At 51.3% G+C, this 17108-nt stretch overlaps 1 protein-coding gene across 1 annotated transcript in view; it reads right to left on the bottom strand.

The window, feature by feature from the left end:
- Positions 1-2062: 2062 nt before the first annotated feature.
- Positions 2063-17108, bottom strand: part of LOC103800836 (retinoic acid receptor RXR-alpha) — a 31093-nt gene continuing 16047 nt past the window's right edge. Inside the window, exons 5-9 of the mRNA XM_009073225.1 lie at positions 12986-13115; positions 8937-9069; positions 7509-7600; positions 5878-5983; positions 2063-2311 (exon numbers count right to left, since the gene is read on the bottom strand). Of these exons, the coding sequence (XP_009071473.1) occupies positions 2164-2311; positions 5878-5983; positions 7509-7600; positions 8937-9069; positions 12986-13115 (609 nt within the window). The 3' untranslated portion in view covers positions 2063-2163. The remainder of the gene's footprint in view (positions 2312-5877; positions 5984-7508; positions 7601-8936; positions 9070-12985; positions 13116-17108) is intronic.

The raw sequence follows: 17108 nt of genomic DNA, 5'->3' as shown, positions 1-17108 counted from the left end.
GGCTGGGAGCTGGGGCTGCCCAGGGGCTGGATGGGCTCCAGGCTGAGCTCCACTGGGAGCTGCCACCTCCCTGCACCCCCCCAAGGGCTGTGCCAGCCTCACGCTGGCAGGGAACAGCCTGCTCGTGTTTCCTGGCATCCTTTCCCGATTTCAGTTCTCCTGCCTAGTTTTCTTGGCAAATTCTTGCAGGGTGAAGCTGTTTAATAATATTTTCGGCGGCATGCAGGCTGCTGGGGAAACACAGCCAAAACACTTTCCCTGCCTCTGTGGATTTGCCACTTCGGGCCAGCCTAAGGGAAAGTTATGACCTGAAATCCTGAGGATTTATTTAGCAGTGAGATGGCCTGGTTAGCTGCAGGGGATGGAGTCAGAGGCTTGAGCTGCCAGGCAGGACGGCAACAGGCGGGTGACAACTGTGTCCCCTTGAAGCCAGAGGTGTGACGTGATCCATCCCCCTCCAGGCACAAAGGAGGAGTTTTCAACCTGCTACAACCCATGGGGAACAAGAAGAGCATCTCTGGGACCTAACACTTTGCCGTTTTAAATCACAGAGGACATGGAAGCAGCAGGGAAGCCCTCGGCCACAGGTCAACCACAGGCACCTCGTTCCTGGCTCTCAGCACTTGTCCCACAATGTGTTTGGGACAGTCCATCCTGCCAAGGGAGGAAAACCCTCCCCAACATCCCTCACCACTCACTCTGCTTTGCTTTTTTTCTCACTCATGTTTTTGGTGGGGCACTGAAGACACCTAACGAGGGTGAAACGAGGAGGTGAAGGGGAATCATTCCCTGGCTGACCTCTCGTCACACACTCCCTGGGGACACATTCCTGGGAACATGTTCCTAGTGATCTCCCAAATCCTGTCCATTTCCCTGCTGTCACACCAAGACTCAAGGAAAGGATTGTGCAAAAGCCAAGGTGCTTTTGGTGCTCTGAGTAGCCCAGACAGGACAGGGATGGGATCTGCCACATCTCCCACCCAGCTGGGACCTCTCAGCCCCCACATCCCCTGCCCGACGGGGGAGATCCAGGGGAAGGGGAGCCCTGTTCTTGCTTCACTGCTAATTAACAGCTACAATTAACCAGCCTGGCCAAGCACTCCCACTAATTGTTGCATTGCAGTGTTTTGCACGGCAGCTGCTGGAACAACAGGAGCAACCTCCTGGGTGAGCCGAAACCCCCAAGCAGGGTCATGCTGGGATGCTGGGGCCGTGCTGGGATGCTGGGGCCATGCTGGGATGCCCCTAGGAGCTGGGAAGGGTGATGATGTGGAGTCCCTGGCAGCCTTAAAGCAAGTGCTCCAGCCAGCTCATGTCTGTGTGGGCAGCTCCACACCCAGTGCAGAGGCACCTTTGGGAAGAGCAGCAATGCCTGGCTGCCTGCTGGGATGGCAGAAGGGCATTCTTCAGGTGTTGCCATCCATGGGACACTCTGCACAGAAGGTGCCTCAGCCCCCTGTGCCACCAGTCACCTTGGTTTTTTGGGGGGAGGTTCAGCTCAAATCCCAAATCCTCTGCTTTTTGACTGGAAGGAGAAGGCTCTGTGCAGCCACGGGTGACTCATTCCCGGGGCAAGGCCTCTCCCTCCGCAAAGTAACTACCGAGAGACACTACTAAGAATAGTTAGAAACCAAAAATAGAAGCTTTTCTCTTTTTTTTTTGTTGGGTTTTTTTTTCTTCTCTTTTTCAAAAAAACTCCATCCTCTGAAAATAGCTGCAATCCGGCGAGTCCAACCACTCCCCTTTGGCTTGTCCAAACCCCATTGCCCCAAGGGGGGGGCTGGGACTGTCCCCAAATCCCACTCCTACCCCGGGGCGGGGTGGGGGGAGCACAGAGGGGATGCCAAGCCCCACCAAGGATGGTGGCTCACCCCAAAACTCATGGCACAGCGTGGGGCAGGGGGTGGCAAACTCTCTCCGCTCCCACTTCTCTACAGCTAGCGCAGGGAACCAGCGAGCAGGTCTGGAGGAGATGCAGCAGTGACAGCAAACGGACAGGGGTGAAGGCGACGAGGAGGCCAGGACGGTGGGGAGTCACCCCGGATCAGACGGTGCCTCCAGCGCTGGGTGAGGAGGAGGGACGGGCTGGGGTGGCAGAGGAAAGCAGAGAAAAGGGTCCTGCAGGACCCAGGCTGGGCATGGGACTGACCCAGCAGCAGTTCTCTAAGTCATTTGATGAGGAGCTTCCAGCATTTCCATCAAGAAGGTGTCGATTGGTGTGTCGCCTATTAGCTTGAAGAAGAAGAGGTGCTCCAGGCATTTCAGGCCGATGGATCGGAGGGCTGGGAGACGGAGCAGGAGCTTTGCAAACCTGGGGAATGGGAGATATGACATGGTCAGACATCCCCACTGGCAGTTCCACTTCTGCCCCAGCCCCAAAGTGCTCAGAAGTGCTGGGAGTCAGACACAATCTCTTGCTACCAAAGTTACACCCAGAGCTGTGCAGAGAAATCACTCATTATGTCCCCAGCCTTGAAGCTCAGGCAGCCATGGTGGATATTCACAACAAACATGTGCTGATAGCTGAGCTGGAAGAGTAAACAAGGAATGCAAGGTCAGCCCTGGACTGGGGTGCACCACTAGCATCACCATTCAGTGAGCACCTTGAGATGCTTGTGGGGTCCCCATGCTGCAGCCACAGGGAGGAGGGACCACTGAGTCAGCCTTGTCACAGACAGTGGTGCAAGCAGCTTCAGCAGTTTGGTCTTTGGTCAGGGAAAAGGGCAAACAGTTGGGAAAGGGCTGGAGGAGATGATGAGTGGGGTTAGCTGGGAGTTGCTCAGCGATGTTCCTTTCCTGCAGGCATTAGGCACCTCCTGGCCAGTTCCACCAGCCACCCCTGGGGCTGCTGCCACAGCAGAAACCCAGCTGAGAGCTGGGCTGGAGGCACCTCAGGGATGAAGCCAATGGAAGGAGACAAGGGCTTTGATGGAAAAGTTGGAGAGAGCACTGCAAACTATCCCGGACATGAAGTGCTCCCTTCTCTAGGCCCAGTACAGGACTCCACCAACCCCAGCAGAACAAAAGGCCTTTCTCCCCAGCCTGCCCTGCCAGGCAGAGACACTTGTCAGGTCACACCTGCCGTGCAGGCAAGAGCTGACAGGCAGGAGGACAGGCAGGAGGGCTGGATGGCCAGGCAGGGGAGAGCCAGGGGGGCTGGGGAGAGCCGACAGCGCTGCAGGAGCCACAGGGGATGGGGACAAGCCATGCCTGGGAAATGCTGCTGTGTGTTGGGCTCTGAAGGTGGCAGGAGGCTGTGGAGATGCTTCAGAGCACCCAGGGGTATTCTCATCCAGTCTGCCCAAGCCCTGGAGTGCAGGCAGCAACTCCAAGTGCTGCTGGATGCCATCTCCCAGTACCACCTCCTGGTAGGAAGCCCTTGTGTGAGTGCTCCCAACAGAGGAAAAAACCCTTCAGTGGCCAGAAGTGTGGTTATTTGCTTTCTCCTGATGCAAAATCAGGGCTTGAACATAAGAAAAGACCTGAAGGAGAGGGGAGTCTCCAGAAAACACACACAACACAAGAGACAGGCACAAACACACAGATATTATACATGCATGCACAGTTCCCTCTCCCTATTTTTTTTTTTTTTTGCTGAGCTGGCGAGAACAGTGGGAGCAGAGCCAGGAAAAACAAATCAGTCCTACCATCCCATTCAGGAAGTTTCACTTTAAACCAAACCAGATGATGGCTCCAGCCCTCGGATATGTTTAACTGTGAGATAACCAGCCTGGAGCACAACTGTGCCAGGGCTGGGGCCAGGAGGGGAGACAAGAGCCCTGATTCTTGATTCCCTGTGGCTGCTGGGTGTCACGTAGGCACTGAGCCCTCCCTGTGGAGCAGCAGGGGCTGCGTGGGGGGAGCATGGCTGGATTTTTCCTAGGAATGCCTCCTGCTGCCTTGCTGCTGCAGAGAAGTTCCCTCTTGGTGTTTACATGGTGCTCACAAGCTCTTGCTGGCTCTGGGGACCTGGCTGAAGCCTCACTCCAAAGGGCACCTGAAGTGGTGGGAAGTTCCTGCAGTGTGGAGCAGGGAAAGGCACCCAGCATGGCTTGAGCAGGAGTTTGCTCAACCACAGGAAGAACTTGTTTCCAGCCCCAGATGGTGATCACATTGTGCCATGAGCCCGAGGATGGAGAGAGTTCCTGAGAGCTGCACTGAGCTCTTGTGCAACTCCAGATTCCCAGCCCACGAGTTAACCCTCCCAAGCCACCTGGGAATATTCCACCACTGTTCTGCACCACTGAAGAGATGGAGTAAGGTCAGCAGTGCCCAGTCACAGCTTTCAGGACATCCCTCAGCATGCAAAACCCTTTAAGGTCACCAAACAGTGTGAGGATCACCCACAAGGAGGTTCCCAGCCCAAGGTCATTCAAAGCCAGTGAGAGATTAAACTCCAGAGCCCCTGGCATAGCTTCCGGACCTAAAGCACTCCCTTACACATCACTGATCATCGAGGCAGAGCCCTGGGGAACTGGTTTTGACTGGTGGCTCAGCAACTGTGCTCAGTCATGCACAGCAGCTTGGGGGTGGTTTGGGAGATGAAGAGCTGTCCCTGTGCCAGCCCCTTGCCCACTCCCAGCCCAGCCCACAGCAGCCAGCAGTGTGTGAGAGAGCAGCACAGCTCAGCTGTGGACACTGTGTGATGCAAAGAGCTCATCCCACTGAGGGAATAACCCAGGGAAGTTGCTGGCCATGATTGCCAAGGCAGCTCTCCTTGTGCCAGGTATGGCTGGCTGCTTGCCCCAAGGGGAACAGAGCATCTCTGCAACACCAGCACAGCCAAAATCCAGGCTCTGGCTCTGAATTTGCTTTGGGAATGCAATTTAATAATGTTTTCTGGAAGAGCAGTCAGCTTGAGAGCTGGCCTGGGGTCCACACAAACCACCTGGGAGAGGAGAGGCTCCCTGCTCCATGCACCGTGCTCATCCCTCAATTCCCCTCCTCATCACAAGTCAAACACACCCAATGGCACCTTCATCCTCTCTCCCTGCCACAAGCCAACCATGAACACCCCAGAAACCCACTTCTTTCTTCATCTGCCAGTACACTGGTACCCAAAAAGAGGGGAAAATAAGTCCAAACATCACTTCTGAGGGCATGATCTGCCCACTGCATTCACTGCTGTGAATGCATCTTTCTTTTGACTTATCCATCCACACACACAAGACCAGGAATGCAGGTGTGAAGCAAATCCCAGTTGTTTGGGGTATTTTTTTCCCAGTATTCATGCACCAGTAGCAGTTTCCAGTGCTTTGCTTGGTTTCTCAAGAAACTGTCAGTAACTTAACTGGCAGTTGCCAGCTTCAGGCTGTAACTGGGAAAATGCGCCCACTCAGCTCTGGAGCAGTCCAGGAAAGCATTCCTAATTCCCCCTCCCATTCCCAGCTGGATTGGGGGAGGCAGGGAGGGGAGAAAAGAGCATCAATTGAGGCTTTCACTTCCCAGCAATGATGCTCATCTGCCACTGAAAATTAACTCCATGTGAGTCTTATTTTCGCTGTGGTTTGCTCTCCGTGGTTGCCAAAAGGGAAATGATACCCCTTCTCCCATGTGCTCATCCCACTGCTGTGGCTGTGGGAGCTGGAGCTGCTCAGGTCTGCCCACCTTGGCCTGGCTGTGATGGATTTACTGGCATGGGAATAAAGACCTCTCTGCACTGCACAGAAGGATTTTCTAAGGATGTTGACAGCTGAAGCAGGTAGAAGGGTTTAATGTTCACTCCCGGCAGACAAGGGAACAGAGATGGAAAGGACTCAGCACCTGTTTGCAGGTGTGGTGACCCCAAGGACATCACTCAGATCTGTGCAGCATCCTTTGCAGGGGGTTTTGTTGGGGGGGGAGAGGCTGCAGGAGGACAGGGCACAGGTAACTCACCTGCCAGGCTGGTCGGGGTATTTGTGTTTGCAGTAAGCCTCTAGCGACGCGTACACCTTCTCCCGCAATGCCTCCACCTCTGCTGGGTTTGAGAGACCTTTCGAGTCTGAAACACAGCACAAGGACCATCAGCCAAAATTCTCCAGGCTTTCCAGGCAGGCAAGAACCTCCCTGTGCATCCCCAGCCTCCTCCATCCCTCCCAGCACAACCAGACTAGGGCAGAGTGTGGAATCACAGAATTATAGAATCAACCAGGTTGGAAGAGACCTCAAAGATCATCGAGTCCAACCCTACCATGGTTACTAGACCATGGCACTAAGTGCCACATCCAGTCTCACCTTAAAAACCTCCAGGGATGGTGAATCCACCACCTCCTTGGGCAGCACATTCCAATGTCTGATCACTCTCTCTGTAAAAAATCTCTTCCTAATATCCACCCTAAACCTCCCCTGGCAGAGTTTGAGTCTGTGCCCTCTTGTCCTGCTGCTGGTTGCCTGGGAGCAGAGACCAATCCCCACCTGACTCCAACCTCCTGTCAGGGAGTTGCAGAGGGTGATAAGGTCTCCCCTGAGCCTCCTCTTCTCCAGGCTGAACACCCCCAGCTCCCTCAGCCTCTCCTCATGGCACTTGTGCTCCAGTCCCTTCACCAGCCTCGCTGCTCCTCTCTGGACCTGCTCCAGCACCTCAGTGTCCCTCCTGACCTGAAGGGCCCAGAACTGAGCACAGGATTCAAGGTGTGGCCTCACCAGCACCGAGTGCAGGGGCAGAATCACCTGGTGGATGAAGGGTCTGTGCCCTGGGTACTTGGGGCACTACCCCACACCTCCTGGGGAGTATTAAAACCCTCTAAGATTTGCCCTGTGACTACAAAGCTGTTTTACCCTAACCATTTTGGCTCATTCCAGTGGTCCCATACCCTCATTTAAAGGGTTTAAGCCCCCCTCAAGCTTTGGGCTTGTGGGATTTCTCCCTCCAGCATGTGGTCCTGTGGTGGGACTAAACAAGAAGCTCTGGCAGGTCCCCATGACATGGCAAGGATCTGTTTTTAGTAGGGTGAAAGGGACAGTCAAGCAATCGATATCCCAAGCACATGTGCCACGGGAACCTCTCCAGATTCCCCTTCTTTTACCATATACGGCCAATCCCAAATTACAGACAATAAATTACTGCTGATTGCAAGGACGGGGGGGGGAATAAAAAAACAAGTCAAGAAGCTAAACAAACCCAAGAAACAGCAATAAACCCTGCTGAAATGGCCTGGCCTGGCTTTGGTGGGAAAATCCAGGGAAGGAGCCGTGCTTGGGCACAATCCATGCTCCTGTGAGGGCAGGGAGGGAAGGGGGTGGCTATCCCAAGCCACTGTGGGATTCTGAGAAAGGGAGGAATGGTGAGCAGCACTGGGAATGGATCCAGATCCATCCCTGACCTGCACAGGACATGCTACTTAGGTGGCAGATGCACATGCAGCACTTAATTCTACTTTCATCCTTGCCTCCCTTCCTTCTTGCCCTGCCCTTGGGAATTGGGTGCCTTTGGCTATTTGCAAGGGAGCTTTATAGGGAAAAAAAAAAGAGCCTAAAGGACAGAGCATCAGCCAAGAGGGAAGAGGAGAAGAGGGAAGAGCACATACCGGGGTTGAAGAGGACAATGGCTCGCAGGCAGCCCAGCTCTGTTTTGTCCATCAGCATGTCTCGCATTTTTGAGACGAGTTCTGTCAGTACTCTGCAAAGGACAAAGAAACCACAGGTGTCAGTGCTAAAAAGAAATGAAAACACCCAGGTGTCAGCCAGCAATGAGGTGCTCTGGTCACCCTTAATGAAGTCAGGGGATGGTACCAGCCAAGGATGTGGCCTCGTTTTCCTCCTCTCTCAAAAATAGCTCATTAGGAACATCAATAGTTCCTGTGAGATACAACAGAAACCATAAAAACTGGCTTCATCCATTCACTGAGAGGATTTGGCACCTGAGAAAGCTGCCTAAAAATAAAAAATAATAATAATAAAAAAAAAAAACAACAGGTATCTAAAAGTAATTTCCTCTGCCGGTAATTTTTATTGCTCCCTTCGCTCCTGCTGCAGGTGTTGGTCTTGAAATATTTTCCACTGATTGCCCAGTTTTTCATGTTAGATCCTGCAGCAAAGTCATGATCTTGCACTTATGACCTCACAGGAACAAATGATGTCACCCAGGTCTGAAGAACAATTTCCTCACAAAGCAAAGCAGCAAAAGGTGATTTGGTTTCAGCTCAGTCGTCCCAAGATGAGTCTCAGGCAGAGAAATCAGCGTTTCAGCAGCGTCTGGAGCCACACTGTGGGTCAAACACCCTGGAAGTCTGGCTTTAAAACACTTTCCCAAAGCACAAGATTAAAGAGCCCTCGGGATACGCATGTGGAACCTGCTGAGCATTTTTGGTGCCTTTTCATTGTGAAAATAAAATCACGTCTTGGTCCAATTAAAGATGAAAAGGAATGAAGGAGTGGCCTCCTCGTAATATTAGAAGGCATCTGGACCCCATGAAAGAGGCTTTGATTTGTACTGGGCAGCCTTCTCCCTCTTTCAGGCTGTTGGGTTTTGCAGGTTTAAGGGGTGAATTTAATGTTGCCTGCAGCAAGGACCACAGCATTGCCATGCACACCATGGGATGGACACTCTCATCCTTGGCTCCTCTGTCCATGTGCCAACACAACTCTGTTGACCTCTCAAGCAGGTTCAACATGGGGAATGGAGGCAGTTTGGTGTGGAGACAGAGATAAGGCTGTCCAAACAAGGTGAGATGCAATCCTCACCATCCACAGAATCATAGAATCAACCAGGTTGGAAGAGACCTCAAAGATCATTGAGTCCAACCCTACTGTGGATACTAGCCCATGGCACCAAGTGCCACATCCAGTCTCATCTTGAAAACCTCCAGAGATGATGAATCCACCACCTCCCTGGGCAGCACATTCCAATGCCTGGAATAGGAATGGATCCATCCAATGCCTGAAATTGGAATGGATCCACCCATCCATCCATCCATCCATCATCCATCCATCCATCCATCCCTCCCTCTGCCCACCTGTCGAAGATGGCCCCGACGCCTGCGCTGTGCGCGCTGTTCCGGTGCACGTGGAGCCCGGTGGCTAAGAGGATCCCATCCTTCACAGCTATGGAGCGGTGGGAGAAAGAGGCGATTAGGAGCTCGTTCCACCCTGGGGAGGAGAAAACAACCAAAGCTGCAGGTTAGAGCCACACTCAGTGTGTTTGGGAATCAGCAAGCATCACCTCCCCGGTGCTAAAACCAGGAGTAAAGTGCTCAAGAACTGCCTTTGCTAGAGGAATGTGGCTGGATATGGGAAGGGAGCAGGGAGCCAGCCTTTTCCTGGATGTCAGGGAAGGAAAAAAACCATTAAGAAACAAATGCACTAAAAATATAATGCTAATAAGGGAAGCAGTTTCCTCTATAAACCATGAAACAGCTCTGCCTGCTCCTCTCGCTGTGAACCTACGCGTGGGTGTGGAGCCCTGTGCTCCCTCTGCCCTCACCCACTGCCTCCAAGCAGTTCCAGACCTATTAGTGCTTGCTATCAGCTAATTGGGCTCATTTTCAGGCTCTTAACAGGGCACAAGAGTTCATTCACCATTATTCAGCTCTGTAAAAGGGACCATGAAACTCTGTCTTGGGGGTTTGTTGCTTCTGCATGTAAATACTGGGAGGGATTCCCTCTGCTCTCTGCACAGGGGTGTCCCACATCCATGACTGCTCTGCTAACTGCTTTCATAGCTGCCTGGAAATCAGCTTTTAGTCTTATTACCTCTTGGACATGCTACTTTGGGATATAGGAAACATAGAATCTGAGCCCAGATGTAGTTACAGGGAAAGGAAGGGAGATGTGACCTCCCTCCCTGCCTTCCAGCTCCCCTTCCCAATCCAACACCTCTTAAATCCATCACCAGCAGAGTTCAAGAATGCCTGAAATACAGCCACAACAAGAGAAAATACTGCAAAGTCTGAAGGGTGGAAATTTTGGTGACTTCCAACCAGGAGCAGCATCTTCAGTAAGACAAGAGAAGTCTTCTGCAACACCCATCACGAGGCTGATTCACCCAGCCTGGACATGTTCTGGAGTGCAGAGCACAGAGCTGCTTGGCAGGGTCCAGAAACATCAGGATATTTGGCTTTAGGTTTTTTTCCCAGACTGGAAAAGCAACACAACAATATCTTTCACCTCTGCTGCCACAGGAACATGTCTTGTCTCACTGACTGGAAGAAATACAAGGTCCCTGTGTGCTCTGTTTACCTACTGTTGCAGCCATGGGTTGTGCCATTAGGAATTAATGTTGACAAGGAATAAAGTTCGCTCTTTCCTAAGTGGCCACAGGATGTTTCCACCCCAATCACGGGAACATTTATTTGGCTATTTACTGGGTGAGGCCTGGCACTTTCACAGGGATTGCAACACTCTCAAACCCAAGGAGGACGGAGGAGAAGATGTGAGACTGCACCAGGATCCTGCAGAAACCATGCTCCCTGCATGCAGAGGAACTCCCAGAGCCAGACCCATGGGAAGGTGCTGTGGGTTTCTCCCATCAGTCATCACACACAGACCCACAGCAGCTCCACATGCAGCTCCAACCAACAGAAACCAGAACTGGCTAACAACATCCAGTCCAAACTGGGCTAATTCCACTGGATCAATCAGCATCTTTCAGCTGAATTACTCTAACACAAAGCTGGAATGTTTCAGCTGAAATGGGGAACCTGTTTCTACCCAATGCTTTCACAGGAGCACTCCCAAATTGTTGACAAGACAGAGACAAGCATGAAAAAACAGGTATAACCACAGGAGGCAAATTCAAGTTAGAGACCAAACACATCTACCCCAAGAGTTTTGCATTTCAGCCCAAGCTCTGGAGGAGCAGAGCAAATTCCTTTGACTTGTGCAACATCAAACAAGGTGGCTGCAGCCTCCAGGGATGCTTTGCCTCCTCTGGGATAGGGAAGGCCTCTTGGCAGCACAGTGACCATCATGTCACTCCATCTCCCTGCCAGGTTTCCCCACCAGTCCTATAAACCAAACTGCAGCTGCAGAGATGTAATGCTCAGCATCCTCTGCCAGCCTGGCCTTAGTGCAGGGAAAACATCAGGTTATTCCTGTCTCAGCCACAGCAAGCTTGGAAACAAGAAAACCCAAGGACAACAGGCTTAAAGAACAGTCAGGTAGGTTTCTTTCTCCTCCAATAAGCTCAGAGAGGGAAGATTTTTAAATGATTCAGGATATGAGGAAAGCTCCTGCCAGCCCATCCAGCACTGCTCCTCCAGAGCTGTGTGCTCCACTTCTCTTGCCTCCAAGGATGCATGACTGAACCTGACTGACGCTCTTAGCTGAATTTTAATACTTCAATATTTCATGGGCAGCTGTTCTCAGCAGGCCTCTCTCCCCACTCAATAATACATAAAGCCACTGGTTAGAAGACTTGGGGGAGGTTATCTGAGGCCCTGGCAGAGAGGTTTGGAGCAGGGAGCTCATCAGAGCTGCCCAGCAACCTCAGAGCCATGGGGCTGGAACCATCATGAAATCTGGGATAGGATGGAGTCTGCAGCCCCTCTCCTCCTGCCCATGGAGTGGCTCCTCCAGTTTGTCAGCCTGCAGTTAGTCATAACAAGCACCAGCACAAGGGAGAGAACATCAGGTCAGAAAATCTCCTGTCCATCTTTCATTAGGTGTTTTCTAAAGAGAAAGGAAAACCTGCAACTGCAGTTCTTCCCTGAGGTATTTGCAGAAAGCCCTCAAGGATTTTTAGAGATGTTTCCCCTGCTCAGCCACTCTCAAAAGAGGCTCTGGAGATCCTCCTCAAAACCACGTATTTTGTATGTTCCAGAGAGGGCCCAGAGCCAGCTCTGGCAATACCCATATCCATGGCAAATCCAGAAGAGCTGCAGGAGTCATCCTGGGAGGACACAAGTCCTGGCCAAGTCTGCAGCACAAATAACCTCCCAAATTCTCCATTCCCAAACTATTGCTGTAACCACTAGATGAAATGTGACTACAAAAATCTCCTTTCAGTAAAAGAAGTGGAAAACATACACCAGGAAATGGTGTGACTTAAACAAGCAAAAACCTTTGAGGTCAAGCATTTCAGAGAGGATGTGAGAGGGATGTGTGAGAGGGTTGTGAGAGGGATCAAAATTGCAGAAAGTGTTAAAAAACATTCATTTAGGCCAGTCAGCCCTATTAAACATAATGGCAGCTAGTGTTTGTGTGTTGGGAATAGGAAAACACTGATCCCATCGTCTTCCTACCTTGAGTCCTATTATACTTTCTCCTGAAAGAACCTGGACCTTGGACCAGGAGAGTTCTGCCAGTTCCTACATTTTGTGTTAAGATCAATACATTGTACTTGGTTCTCACAGCACTTTCTTGCCCCAATTCCATAGGCATTTATTTGGGGGGACACACTTTCAATGGTAAAAAGCCAGGAATGCTGATTTCAAGGTGGATCAGCAGCATCTTGTCTACAGAGACCCCTAACCCAAGGCCTGAAGGGTGCAGAGAGAGCAGCCTCACTCTGCAGGGTTCTCTCCTCTTGAATTCCCTCCAAAAGTGAATTTTGGGGAAACAAGAGGAACTTTTAAAATTACCAGGGACTTCAAAGTCTTTGGCTTACAAAGAGCTTCATGCCTAAAACACATCCTCACTAAGCTCTGCTCTTGATGTCTTGCCCTCCACGATCTTTGTACAGCAGCAGGGGCTTGAATTCACTCAAGGAGGGAAGACCTTTTTTTTACACAAAACTGCTTTCCACTTCCCAAATCCTGCTCCTGCAGCCCCCCTGCTGCACAAGGAAATTTAAAATAAGTCCCGAGAATTTTATTTTCATCTTGGTGGGTGGGAGAAGGAGGGTGATATATTTTTCTCCCTTTTCTGCTTTTAATTAGGATCAAACATTTCAGTTTGATGAAATTTCATGGAGGCCCAAGCCTGCTTGGTCTTTCAAGTCTCAGTTGGGGAGGAAGGCAGAGTATAGTTCCCTGGGTTTAAATCACCCAGTACTCATCTGGGAGATGAACCTGGGCTGGTTTTCAGCTGATGTGCCAGAGCCCACACGGGGACAGATCCCACTCACCTGCTCTGAGCAAGATGACCTGGTCGTCCAGGGGCAGCTCGGAGAAGTGGGGGATCCTCTTGGCCCACTCCACCAGGGTGAAGAGCTGTTTGTCTGCTGCCTGGCAAATGTTCGTCACTGGGTCATTGGGCTGCCAAGAAAAGGAGATGAAAAGGCTTGGAAAAGGCAGAGCAAGGAGAGGAGAGGCTGGAGGAACAGCCAAAGGGTCTTGTTGCCTCCCTGCCACCCCCAAAGTGGATGTTATCAGTCACAGGGAAAACAAGTGATTTGGCTTCTCCACCAAATGGATTTTAATAGTTTTAGCAAGCTCCAAACGAGGAATTGGGAGTGCTGAGCCCCAATATCCATCACACTGACTGATGAACCAAAGCAGCTCCAGCCTAGGGAAGGGTTGTGCCAGCATCTTCCAGCTCGATAAACCAGCACCAGAGGGGAAATTAGGGAACGAAAGAGAAAACCCTTTTCCTTTGAAATATAATCCAGTAACACAAACCATCTGCTCTCAAGGAGGACAGTCAGCCTAAACACACCAAATCCCTGTTTAAAGGAACTGCTAACAGCTCAAGTGGGCTTGTGATTAGGAACTGGAAGAGCCTGTCTAACCCTGCTGAAGGCACAGCTCGCTGCTATGTGTGTGTATGTAGGATTTACCTCTCTGGACAAGGATGTATGAGCCCTTCCACATCTCCCACTATAATCCCTGCTGGTATCTAGCAGCTTGGATCGTACAATTATTTTCCTTCCATGTCCTTAAAAGAGCAGTTTCCAAATCGGAGGAGGAGTGTTTACTTCACTCCTGGATCACAGGGGGAAGGGGGTTTGGATTCAGAGGCAAAGCAGACACCAACACCAGTGTAACCTCTCCCCCCTGCAAGGCCATTCCTCACCACAGCTGAGCTGCAGCAAACCTCTCTCCTAGGCTGGGCAGATGAAGACCATGTTGCTACACCTTCCTCCTGCCCCCCAGAGCTGTACCCTAAGCTCCTGCCCAGTCCTCTCTGCTGTCCCCTGGCAGCAAACCCAAACTCTGTGCCTCAGTGGCCAATGTCTCCCATTCTCCAGGCTTAAAATAACCAGGATCTGGCAGGCTCAGAGCACACGCCTTCGAAGTATGTTCACCTGTTGCATGCAGAGATGGATGGGCAGGGGCTGACGCTCAGCACTGCTCCAGGGATGTTCCTCCCTGCTCTGCCCTTCTCCAGCAGATCCCTGAGGGATGCAAGGGCAGGGCAAGTTTGCCCCAAGGGACCTGGGGCTCTTCTTTGGGGAAGGAGATGTGAGCAGGGATCAGTCCCGGGAGAGGGATATAAAATGGGATTTCCTCTGCACAACAGGAATAGCCAAAACTGGGTGTGAGAGGTTTGCAGGGTTGTTTCACTGGAAATGCAGGGAACATCAGTAATCAGAGGCAGGAAGGGTTAGAAAGGACATCTGTGGCCTAGAACATCCCAACCTCAAGTTATCCAAGCTTGGTCAGCCAGCTGGAGTAGCCAGCTGGAGAACCCTGGTGTCCCAGCTCCTACAGGGTGGAATGGGGATGGAGCCCTGTGGGACACAACTTATGAGAGACCCCAAGCTTGCATCAACAAGAACCTGAACCTTGCATCAACAAGTGCCTGCAAAAGGGGCATTTTAGGTAAGTGAGATGTTTTTGCCAAAGCTTTTATCAGGGATGGCTTCTGTGCAGGTTGTCACTGTCCCTAGGACTTGTCAGCTGAGCTCCAGGTGCCCCAGCCCAGGCTGTGTCACCACTGCTCTGTGGGCAGCACAAGCTGTACCCAATCTTCCTACAAAGCCTCAGCGAGGGGCCCAGCCTTTAATTACACCTCAGAGGGCAATTCCTGGAACCACCACGGTGCTTCCTAGCAGAACTTGATCACCTTAGCTTGAGAGGCAGCTAAAAGTATCCTCCCTGCAGAGTGAGAGGGCCCTGCCTGGCTCCAGGAGGGGCTCAGTGGTGCTAGAATCCCTTCCTGGGCATGGTAAGCAAATCCCCTCCTGCAGTAAATAGCAAGGGCACAGTGCCGGAGTGTGATAGAATGAAAGGGCACCTGATCCTTCTGGAAAACTGGAGCTTGGAGACAACTTCCAGAAAATGGTGACTTGAAACCAGACATTCAAAGGCCAATTAAGAACTAATAGGGATAACACCTCTCAGTTACAGGCTTTGCCTTTCAGTGGCCAGGAGCCCATCCAAGGTGGTGCTAAGACCACAGCAGACCAGATTCATGGTTGCTGGGGATGTGGGGCAGAGACAAACCCATCTCATTGCCCAGGGACAGGTACCTGCTCTCAGAGCAGCCAGGGGACCATGGCACAAGGCGAGAATCACAAACACGAGAGCATGTAGTGACAGGACAAGAGGGGCTGGATTCAAATTAAAAGAGAGTAAGTTTAGATTAGGATATCAGGAAGAAATTCTTCCCTGTGAGGGTGCTGAGGCACTGGCACAGGTTCTCCAGAGAAGCTGTGGATGCTCTATCCCTGGAAGTGTTCAAAGCCAGGCCAAATGGAGCTTGGAGCAACCTGCTCTACTGGAATGGGTCTCTACCCATGGCAGGGGGTGGAATGAGATAAGCTTGAAGGTCCCTTCCAACCCAAATCAGTCTATTATTCTGTGTGAGAGAAGGTGCCAACTCCTACAGCACTCTACCATCTCCATCCCAGCCTGGCACAGCCATGTAGAAATGTCCTTGCAGCAGCATTCAAGGCAGACTGAGGAGCAGGGGCACAAATAAAAGGCCCCAACACACCAGGCTAAGAGGAAACAGCTTGTGTTTTACCCTGTGTCTATTAGGGACTCAATCTGTCAGCCTTTCCATCACCTGTGCTCTCAGGGGATGGCTGGGAGGAGAGCAACTCCTCTGTCTTCCCTCTCCTCATCCGGTGGCCTCGTCACTTCTTGCTGCTGATCTCATACATCTGCTAAACCTGCTACAAATGTCACCTCATCGGCAGAAGCCGCTTGACAATAATAGGGCATTTCAACAAGCCTCCTGCTTCTATTTAGATGCAACACACATCCGTGTTCACAGTAATGCGTGTTGAATTATGCAGGAACCAGCTTTCAATTTGCTACAAGAGGCTGAGGAGACGCAGTGCCAGACGAAGCCATTTATTTCAGCTTGCTCTCTGGTGTTTGTTTTCAAGTCAGCACAATGCTGGCTACAACTTCCCTGAAGGATTTTTAATCCTGAGAGCCACCAGAGCCTCTCTGAGCCCCTCACTAATCATAGCTCAGCTGTCTTCTCCAAAAAAAACCCCTTGAAGCTTCATGGTGATGGGACTCACAGGCTGGAGGGCATCACTGCCTCTCAAAGGCAGGTGAGCACCACAGCCTTGTACCTGCTTCTGGGGAGTTTCACTGAGGAGTTGGTTCTGTCCATACCAGGCAGCTCTGAATGCCCAAATCAGCTCTGTCCATATAAAGCCTCATCTAGGATGCCAGACATAAGGTGTCCTTGCAGGTGAAGGCCAAAAAGAGCATCCCACAGAAACAGTCAAGACTTGGACTCCTACGAGTAGCTGCTTGACTCTGAGACCTCCTGTCAAACCAGATAGAATCATAGTATGATTTGGGTTGGAAGGGACCTTAAAGACAATCTCATTCCACCCCCTGCCATGGGCTGGGGCACCTTCCACTAGCCCAGGTTGCTCCAAGCCCTGTCCTAATTCCCTGTCACCTCTCTCTTGCTTACACGAGGTTCTGCTAGAGCCCAGATGCTCCAAGTTATAATGCAAGCTTCTAAATGGGAAAGGAACTTGAAAGCAAACTTGTAGGCAAATTTCTCCCAGTTTTCTCAGAGCTAAGCAGCTGCATCGTTCTGCATTTGAAAAGTCACACCCTCATTTTACAGCTCTTATCTCTTTGCACTTCAGCCAGGCAGATCTGTTTATTGGCTCTATTGGACTCTGAGCTCTTCAGAGCATGGAGTATCTTCCTGCCTTTTAGCACTGAGGGCTGTTAATTAAAAGAAAATCTCTGTGAGCCCTTCTAATTATGCCTTACAGTATCTGTTCCTTCCTGTGGCTGTGGGATGGAAGAATACCAATGCTGGTGGCTGCTGGCTTTGCTTTCCTCGTGCTTCCATATAAGCTGACACATGGTATCTACAGCAGAGCT

Source organism: Acanthisitta chloris, unplaced genomic scaffold (genome assembly GCF_000695815.1).
Source record: "Acanthisitta chloris isolate BGI_N310 unplaced genomic scaffold, ASM69581v1 scaffold26574, whole genome shotgun sequence".
NCBI classification, from domain to species: Eukaryota; Metazoa; Chordata; class Aves; order Passeriformes; family Acanthisittidae; genus Acanthisitta; species Acanthisitta chloris.
Note: the sequence above shows the minus strand (reverse complement) of the source record. Positions and strands in the feature narration are given on the sequence as shown.